The sequence below is a fragment of the Abramis brama genome (assembly GCF_963993115.1).
Source record: "Abramis brama genome assembly, chromosome: 20".
In the NCBI taxonomy this organism is placed as follows: Eukaryota; Metazoa; Chordata; class Actinopteri; order Cypriniformes; family Leuciscidae; genus Abramis; species Abramis brama.
The window spans coordinates 29,929,337-29,939,678 of NC_139982.1; the positions used below are offsets into that span (position 1 = coordinate 29,929,337).

Below are 10,342 nucleotides of genomic sequence, written 5' to 3' on the forward strand. Positions count from 1 at the left end.
GTAACTGTTTTACCCGGAGCTTTAATACCAACGGACACATCAAAACAAGCAGCTGATCAAATGATCTAAGTTTCTGTTTATATTGTAATTTCAATGGATTTATAACACTTGAATACATGTATTTAGTAGGTTATTGTTGACGTTAGTATTGCCTGGTTAATGGTCAATATCTAAAAACAGAGAAAACTGTAAATTAAGCGATATAAAGCGTCTATGATGACATCTAAACCTACATGTCTGATCGTGGCCAGTTCTGCATCTGCAGGTGAGACTCAAACATCACGTCAAATCAACGTTAACATGCATAGTTTGTGTACAGTTACAAAAATGCCACAAGCGTTTCCCGAGAATATACAATTTGCATGCTATTTAAATACATGTCATGTCGTTTTCTAGTTTGTGTTATTAAATGATTTTAAATGCGTCTTTTATTTTTGTATATTTTATTTTGGCTCAGGAAAGATCTAGTATTTTGGGCATTGTTTATTTCTAATTTTCTATACTAATTAAATTTAATCAAAAAGTGGTAAAACAAATCCAGTGAAAAAAACAGATGGTAATATCATTGCACTTTTCTTTTTTTTAAATTAAACTTTAAACACTGATGCTTTTGTACTGTTTTCTGTTCATTATGAATATGTTTTCCCTGCAGGAGTTTCAGCTCGATCGTTCAATCAGTGTTTCAATTTGTGCAGTTCAGTGTTTAACGTGCAGACAGCGACACCTGGCGTGAGGAAAACACACTGCATCATTTATAAATTACTGTTTATTCATCCACATAAGCCTCAGTTTGCTGGATGTCACACTTTTGTCTCACAGGGGAAGACCATCGACTTTGCAGGCGTGGATGACAGCACAGCCCGATGGGTGCAAGAGTTCAGCGTCAAACCCTACGCAAACCCGGCCAAACTCGAGTCTATTGATGGTGTGAAATCTGTCTGATTTTTTAAAACTGAGTGCACAGGTGCATTTATAATAATCAGGATGTGTTTTATGTTTCAGGTGCCCGCTATCAGGCGCTGTTGATTCCAGACTGTCCGGGAGCCCTGAATGATCTCGCACACAGCGGGTCCCTCGCACGAATCCTGTCCCACTTCATTTCTCAGCAAAGTGAGGGTGTCTCTTTGCATCTCAAATATGAGTTGTGAGATTGGTTTAGTTGACGTCTGTGTGATTGCAGAGCCTGTGTGTGCTGTGGGACAGGGTGTAGCTGCTCTCTGCTGCGCTACAGAGGAACACAAGTGGATATTCAGAGGATACAGCATGACTGGGGTGAGTGATAATGTCATGTGAATCAACAAACTGTGGATTTATGAAGGAATAGCTCATGCAGTGTGATGTTTTTTGTACAGCCCTCTGTGTTTGAGCTGGTACGTTCTCCAGAATTTGCCAACCTGCCGCTTATTGTGGAGGATTTTATCAAAGACAGTGGTGGATCTTACACAGGTGGGGTTTCTTTTAAATCTATTAAAGGGAAAATTCACGTCATTCCAAACCTGACTTACTTTCACCATAAAAGTCATGCACTATATTGCAGTATTTCAAGTCTTCTGATAGCTTTGTGTGAGGGACACCTTGAATTTAAGTTTTAAGTTGTTAATAATTAGGACTGGGACACAAATCTCACGATTCGATTTCAATTCATAAACTTGTAATTCTATTCTTATCTTGATTCGTTATTTGGATATATATCAAGTACTGTACATGTCATTTTTTCTCAAGGATTTTTTTTCTCTCAGTACATTAATGCTGAAAGTTAGAAATTAACAACTGATTTGTATAAAAATATTTAAATGGCACATAAGGCAGTTTTTATAACAATAGCTTTATAATAATACATTTTTGATATTGTTATAATTTTTTGAAACCAACATTTATGTGGATAGTAATTTGTTTTCATGATGTATTTATTCAAACTATTGATAAACCGGTTAAGTTAAAAATAATATGTGCATATGTTTATCAAAATTCTCCTTTCTAGAGTTATTTTTTTCTAGTTTACTAACGAGTTAATGGACATTGAATGGCTGTGTGAAAGTTGTGTGACATTGTTTACTTTACAAGCTGTATTATTGACGTCTTTTCACGGTTGAAACACACATTTATCAATTACGAGACATTATATATTTGTACTGTAGGTTTCAACTTACCTTCTGATGTTTCATGTTTATTTGGTGCTGTAACTACTAGTAGTAAAGAGGAAGAGGATCATTTCACGTCCAGCTTGAACTGTTGACGAAATCCATTTCGGGATTTTAATCATTCTCATTTTGATGAACCATGTCCATCTTAGTCTAAACTGTTTTCAGTTTATGCCTGAACAAAACGTCACTAAATATTATGTGTAGCGTGCCTAAAATCCAATAAATAGCAACTTTGTTACTTACAATTTTAACCGCTTTGGCGCTCTTAATGTGACGTCACGTGACAGATCAGTTCAATATAATGTGTAGTGCATTAACTCGATTTTTTTACGTACTGTAGAATGAATACATTTGCCTTGGTTGTATGTATATATATATATAAATGTGTAGAGATCTGTGAAGTGATCTGTCACGTGACGTCACCTTAAGAGCGCCAAAGTTTAGACTAACGGACATCGGTTCACCAAAATGAGAATGAATAAAATTCTGAAATGGATTTCGTCAACCCAGCCCTATTAATAATGTCCCCTTGCCTAGAAGTAGATGATGACAGAATAGCATTTTGGGTGTACTCTATCCCTTTTACCACATGCTACTGGTGTTTATGTGAAACATAAATTAATTCTGTCCCTCACAGCGAGCATCGAGGACGCCGTTCATGTGGTCCTGGACCGCCATCTTGTGACTGGGCAGAACACGCAGTCCACATCAGCGGCCGTAAACAACCTCATACTTCTGTGCAACTGCAGATAAACGCTTCAGTTGTGCAGAAGAGAACGAATTCACAAGAGCCACCTTCACGAAATCTGAACCAGATGTTTTATACTATTGAAAGCACATGTATCCACAAATATACATTCTTCACTCCAAATGCATTTCTCACAGTCACACCAAAGTTTAGAAATTTCTGACTCAAAATTCAATGTTCTGTCTACAAAATATGAATGTTTAATTTGAATGCTTGAAAGGAGCACAAGATGATTTATATATTTAATGGGAGCAAAACATTACACTGTAATAAAAGGCTTTATTTTAAGTTTTTTTTTTAAGCTTTTTTTCCGGCCTGGAACATTAGTACTAAAAAGCTCCACATTTCAGCTTTTAAATGTACCAGTAATCCATTGTTAGTGTAAACGTGATTATTAATTATATTCTTTGTTTATTGACAGTGTGTAGTTGGTAAAGCTCGACTTGTTTTCAACATTCCTAAGTGTAAGATGGGTAGTTTAACACAGGAAATACTGTGGTTTTTCATATCACGTATGCAGATCTAGAATGATGTGTGAAGAGGAACAGCTAATCAAGAATGAACAACTGTTTTACTTTTACTTGATCTTTTTAACTGCTGTAATGTTTTAATTTGCTCCACAAAAGGAATCACTTCTGTAATGTGCAGTATTACAAACAATGCAGTATGAAAAAACAAATCTGTACCAATGAATTGATAAAAATGGTTTTCCTGAATAAAATAAATTGCATTAAAATGCTGCTTCTCTGTTAAGAATGCACTTGATAACACGCAATTAAAAAATAATTTTATTGGCATGCTCAGCAACAGTATTGTCATAAATATCATGAAGTGCTTTGATAAATCACACTTTATTATTTGGAAGTAGATCGAACAGATGTAAGTCAGATCACAGGTCACAAAAGGTCATAGAAATAGTCCAGTCCTTGTCCTAATTCCCACATGGAAATTCCTGTTCCCAGTTCAGTTGCCAAAGCGATACGAAGCTGGAGAAACTAGAGGAGAAAAAGAGCCAGAACTGAATAATACCCACAATTCACTTTGATATTTTGTACTATTATGGCACCATTGTCACGGTTACCTTTAAAGTGGGATAGTAAACAACATGCTTCAATCCGTTACTCCTGAAACAAAAGAAAGACTTGTTCTGTAATAATATCTAAATGTTTTATTTTATTGCATCCACAAATGTGAATCATAACAATAAGCATCTTTTGACAATCAGAATTGTATACTTAGCATCTTATTGTGTTTAATCAGATTACAAGCTTTGAGAAAGCTTTGTGTGCCAAATGCATCAGGATACGTTCCAGTCCAGTGAGTGTTTAACCTTTTATAATTGAAGAAATGTTCTCCTGTGTTTTCATCCCATTGCAGTTTGGGTTTCACTTCCTTCAGCAGTTCAACATACCTGTGTGAAAATTAAGATTAAAAATTAACTTTTGTCAATGATAATTAAGAACTCTCACTGTCATCTTTATACGTTTTTATATATATATATAAATTTAAATTGTCCATTCAACAACAAAATGATAATAACTTTGACTAAAGTAGTAAAAATTATCACAAAAATCTTTCAGTTTCAAGGAAATCTTATGAAAGCTTGCTTCCGTCAGACAGAGAATGTAAAATAAAAAAGGTAATTGCGACTTTTTATCTCAGAATTCTGACTGCAAATAAGACTCTATAATTTGCAATTGTGAGTTTATATTTCAGAATTCAGAGAAAAAATTCAGAGATATAAACTCAGAATTGTGAAAAAATCTGAATTACGAGAGAAACTCAGAATTGTGAAAAAATCAGAATTGCGAGATATAAACTCATAATTGTGGGGGAAAAAATCTGAATGACTAGATATAAACTCGGAGTTGCACAAAAGTAAAAATTGTGGGATAAACTAGGAATTGCGGAAAAGTCTGAATTGCGAGATATAAACTCAATTGTTGGGAAAAAAATCTTAATTGCAAGATATAAACTCGGAATTGCGGAAAAAAAATCTAAATTGTTAGATATAAAGTCAGAATTGCACAAAAGTAAAAATTGAGGGATAAACTTGGAATAGCGGAAAAGTCAGAATTGCGAGATATAAACTCATAATTGTGGGGAAAAAAATCTGAATTACTAGATATAAACTCGGAATTGCACAAAAGTAAAAACTGTGGGATAAACTAGGAATAGCGGAAAAGTCAGAATTGTGAGATATAAACTCAATTGTTGGGAAAAAAATCTTAATTGCTAGATATAAAGTCAGAATTGCACAAAAGTAAAAATTGTGGGATAAACTAGGAATTGCGGAAAAGTCAGAATTGCGAGATATAAACTCATAATTGCGGGAAAAAAATCTGAATTGCTAGATATAAACTCGGAATTGCACAAAAGTAAAAATTGTGGGATAAACTTGGAATTGCGGAAAAGTCTGAATTGCGAGATATAAACTCAATTGTTGGGAAAAAAATCTTAATTGCGAGATATAAACTCGGAATTGTGGAAAAAAAATCTAAATTGTTAGATATAAAGTCAGAATTGCACAAAAGTAAAAACTGAGGGATAAACTTGGAATAGCGGAAAAGTCAGAATTGCGAGATATAAACTCATAATTGTGGGGAAAAAAATCTGAATTACTAGATATAAACTCGGAATTGCACAAAAGTAAAAACTGGGGGATAAACTAGGAATAGCGGAAAAGTCAGAATTGTGAGATATAAACTCAATTGTTGGGAAAAAAATCTTAATTGCTAGATATAAAGTCAGAATTGCACAAAAGTAAAAATTGTGGGATAAACTTGGAATTGCGGAAAAGTCAGAATTGCGAGATATAAACTCATAATTATTCTGACAGCCATGATTCAGATCAGCGGGTGATGAAGCGTGTACCTCCCGCCCAGCAGTGGCTCCGCTCCGCCGTGGCTGCTGAAGTCCAGGCCGTACAGGTTGATTCCCAGCAGGATCTTGTGTCTCCACTGGTTGTGAGGGGCGAGCTGAAGCACACACTCTCTGACCCAGGGCAGCGGAGAGCTCGGACCCGGCCTGAAACACAGCACATGTTAATGCTTCAGAAGGACTCGTGATGCCTGGACCAACAGTCAATGATGAAACCGGAAGACGCATGTTTAGTGTTTACAAAAATGCTGAAATTAAATCAGTTGACATTAAAATTTCACTTAAAAATATTTAAAAACAGAAAATGTGTATTGCTAATGTATAATGTAATGGCTGATCACCATTTAAAATATATACAAATTAATACAATATCTGAAAAAGGAAACTTTAGCTGATATTATTTAGGTATTTTTGTCTGTCTTCATATTGAAAACTGAAGAAAAAAAATCTCTTACTCTGTATTTATGTAAAATATCAACATTCTCACATCAAGATACATTTACTTGAAGCAAAATATATAACAAGTCTTGTTTTCAGAAAAATGTCAAATGAAGTCTTTAGAAAATATCTGCCAGTGGGGTCAGAAAAAATAAACTTGTTTTCCCTTTAAATTTTTTACCCATTCGCAAATATTTATTTATTTACTTAGTTTTGATTTTTCAGAAGACAGTAATTTTCCTTCTCAAGTAAATGTATGTGGTTTTAAGAATGTTTAGATATTTGGAACAAAATAAGACAAAAATACTGAGGAAAAACTAAATTTTTCTGTAGTTTCTGTACAAGTATGTAAACAGTACAGATGTATAACATCAGTCGTCATATTGCCTAATGGCCAAATATAAAACCATATCATAACAAAAACAATTTATCAGTATCACCAAAAGTTTTTATTTTATTTTATAAAGTTTATAAACATAATAAAATGCTTTTGACACAGAAATCCAGTCAAAAATTAAATTAAAACGACATCAAAATCCCTGTTTGTGTGTCTGACCTGCCAGGTCCTGAGTAATCGTACGTCATCAGACTGAAGGCGTCCACCACAGGTGCCAGTTTCTCAAAATCCTCCCGGCCGAACATGCCAGGCTGACCCGAGCTGAACACGACACAAACAACAACAGATCAAACTCAGTGCACAACGAATGCTGGGATGGAAAGAGAAAAAGATCTTGTTATGTACCCCGGCGCGACTGAAGGAGGGATGACCAGCACACAGGTCAACTTCCCAGCATTCAGAGTCTCACACAGGTGTGTGACCATGTGCACCAGCTCACTGTAACACAATCACACACACAATACAGATCCAGTATCAGAACATGCTCATGAAATCATCTTATTGCGGTCTTAATATGTGTGACCTACTGCTTAAAACTAAATACTACAGACTCTAACCCTAAAAGCTTTCCTGTAGCTCAAACAGTAGAGCGTTGGTGTTTGCACGCCAAGGTCATGGGTTTGATTCCCAGGGAAAGCAAGAACTGATAAATGTGTAAATGAAAAAATAATGTAAATGTGTACTTTGAAATGCAATGTAAGTCGCTTTGGATAAAAGCGTCTGCCAAATGCATAAATGTAAATGTGAAAGATTACCAACAAACAAACATCTTTTTAGATTTAAAGATGTCCCAAAAGTGAAGTTTGATCAGTTTTAGTAAGTTGCTAAAAGCTAATGAGTTGATGAAAAGCTAATAATTGACTCATAAAAATGTAAAATAATTTTTTTAATAAAACCAAAAATTTAAATAAAAAAAACGTTCTACATTTTTATAATATTTTATTCGTTCACCTGCATGAACCAACACCAACATCAGAGAAACGTGAACAACTGAATGTGTTATTAAATTATTGAAATATGAATTTGGGTTTTATTTTTATATTTTTAGTTCTCATTTTAATTTTAATTTAAGTTTTAGTAATTTTGTAATGTGCCGTTGTCATTTTTATTGTATATGTCAGTTTTACATTTATTAATTTTAGTACTTTTTTAATCATCTTACATTTATATAACATTTATTTCAGCTTTATTTCATTTACCAAAAACAATTTTTTAATTGTTCATTTGTTTGCGCACACACACACACACACACACACACACACACACACACGTACTCACTTTCTCTTGTTTCCTCCAAGCTGACTCCATAACTCCAGTGTGTAACCATCAAACCCTTCGGCCTGAGGAGCAAAATCAGTCTGTCAATGATCCTCACGATGAGGAACTATTTTATCAGAGCAGTTTAACATGCAATATTTTGGTTACATGAGAGTGAAATTACAGTAACTAAAATACATGGCCTATAGACAGACTTTAGACTTCCGCACTAGGAACTTCCTGTTAGACTGACAAGAACCTGAGCGCTCTTGACTTCCAGGAAGTGGAATACGGATCACTAATCATTCCATCATGGTGAGAACAGAGTAAATACAGCACCTTTCCCACGTCCAGCATCTCTCGACCCAACTCCTCCATCTCATCCTCACTGTCCAGGACGCTCACGTAGTCCTGATAGGACCATCCGTCAAACAACAGCCGAGGAACTGACAGAGAAACACACACTGAGAACCTGATGCTTTCAGCTAGAGATCAACCATCATTAAATCCACACTCACGCATTTTGTTTTTTTTATTGGCCTTCCTCACGGCTTTGACCCAGCCTGTGGAAAGACAAGCATAACTATGTTTTCTAACAAAATAATTTGTCCAGTTCCTCCATAAAGTATGATTGGTAGTCATTGGAAGACACAGTAATGCTCAGACCGGGGTCGTGGTCGTGAAGACCGGTGATGTGGAAGCTCTCGGGTCCTCTTCGTCTCAGCTGAAGCCACACCGGAGACACGGACGTCAGCTTCGGACCAAACAACTTAGCAATGTCATATCCATGAGAGTTCCACTGAGAGATCAGACGGAGAGATGGATGAATACACAAACAGACAGATAGATAGACAGATAGATAGATAGATAGATAGATAGATAGATAGATAGATAGATAGATAGATAGACACACAGAGACAGAAGATAGATAGATAGATAGATAGATAGATAGATAGATAGATAGATATAGACACACAGAGACAGACAGACAGACAGACAGATAGATAGATAGATAGACAGACAGATATAGAGACAGACAGAAGATAGATAGATAGATAGATAGATAGATAGATAGATAGATAGAGACAGACAGATAGATAGATATATTGATGATAGATAGACAGACAGACAGAGATAGATAGATAGATATAGACAGACAGAAGATAGATAGATAGATAGATAGATAGATAGAGACAGACAGACAGATAGATAGATATATTGATGATAGAGAGACAGACAGACAGACAGACAGACAGACAGAGATAGATAGATAAATAGATAGATAGATAGATAGATAGATAGATAGATAGATAGATAGATAACTTACAGGTGTGATGTATCCCAGCACACTGCCTTTAAAGTGTCGTGTAGACACACACTGAGGACAAAACCTCTTCTCCTCCCTCACGATGTCCCTCCACTGAGGGTCCGTCACCACAAGACCCCGATCCTGCGCCGGACGATCCGCCACTGATGTCTGTGGATACACACATACATATCAATCATATTAGCATATTCGAATATGTGCATCCCATAGAAAACACAGATCAGACTTATTCATAAAATTCATTTGCAAACAGGACTGTCTCACCTCCACCTCCTGGATCTTACTGGCTTTTTTGCCATCTGTCTTTGATAATGTGCCTCTGACAACCGGAAGCAGCAAACAGAAGTGCAGAAGACTCAAGTCTGCTCTCATTTCAGCAACTCTGCTGTCTGAGGAACAACATACGTGGATTATAATGCTGTATATACACTGCTTATGCTATAAAGATGGTAGACCCTTAAGTAGAAGTACTATGGTATTACCATCTAATATTAACAATGTACTATGGTACCACTACTACATTATCAATTAGAAAATTGTTTATGGGTGTTTCTGATACGTTTGTCACAATGTGACTCAAATGCAGCATTAAATGCACCGGTGTAACGTTTGAAACACGAGAGGGTCTAAATACTAATCTATCGATTTCATATACTAAATCCAGTAAATCCAATCACTCACCGATATGTGTCTAATATAAGTGATTAATCTGCGACATAAATGCTCATGATCTTCATCAGAGATGATGTGGACATGCAGGTTTGACAGACTGTGTGCTTTTGTCACGTGACAGCGAACCCGTAGCGGACTTCAAAATAAGAGTCTCTAACAATTAAAATGTTCTCAAACGAATTAGTGCAAAAAACTAACTTTTTTAGGTCATGTATAATATATGTAAAACAATTTTAAAAAGCAAAATAAAAAATAATATATATATATATATATAATTTTTTATTTAGCTTTTTTAATTGTTTTACACATATTATATATGCATTCGTACTTTTCATGGTACCATCCCTAAAAACAATTTTTTTCACTTGTAAATAATGTATTAGAGACTAGTGATATATATAAAAAAATTGTGATATATATATATATATATATATCACTAAAATGTTTGTTTTTGTGTCTATAGATCTTTCTATCTATGT

The 10,342-nt window shown here is 35.2% G+C and overlaps 2 protein-coding genes across 2 annotated transcripts; one reads left to right on the forward strand and one right to left on the reverse strand.

Moving 5' to 3' along the window:
- Nucleotides 1-6: 6 nt before the first annotated feature.
- gatd1 (glutamine amidotransferase class 1 domain containing 1) lies at nucleotides 7-3,633 on the forward strand. Its single transcript, XM_084094764.1, has 7 exons — nucleotides 7-265; nucleotides 653-729; nucleotides 820-925; nucleotides 1,003-1,110; nucleotides 1,181-1,272; nucleotides 1,353-1,446; nucleotides 2,782-3,633. The coding sequence occupies exons 1-7, from the start codon at nucleotides 214-216 to the stop codon at nucleotides 2,895-2,897; spliced, it is 645 nt and encodes a 214-aa protein (XP_083950890.1). The 5' UTR covers nucleotides 7-213; the 3' UTR covers nucleotides 2,898-3,633.
- Nucleotides 3,634-3,662: 29 nt separating this feature from the next.
- Nucleotides 3,663-9,992, reverse strand: chid1 (chitinase domain containing 1). The gene is made up of 13 exons (XM_084094761.1): nucleotides 9,873-9,992; nucleotides 9,456-9,580; nucleotides 9,192-9,341; nucleotides 8,531-8,663; nucleotides 8,383-8,427; nucleotides 8,204-8,310; nucleotides 7,886-7,947; nucleotides 6,953-7,045; nucleotides 6,767-6,868; nucleotides 5,767-5,919; nucleotides 4,223-4,303; nucleotides 3,974-4,016; nucleotides 3,663-3,887 (listed from the first exon to the last, which is right to left on the reverse strand). The coding sequence occupies exons 2-13, from the start codon at nucleotides 9,561-9,563 to the stop codon at nucleotides 3,789-3,791; spliced, it is 1,176 nt and encodes a 391-aa protein (XP_083950887.1). The 5' UTR covers nucleotides 9,564-9,580; nucleotides 9,873-9,992; the 3' UTR covers nucleotides 3,663-3,788.
- Between the last annotated feature and the right edge of the window lie 350 nt (nucleotides 9,993-10,342).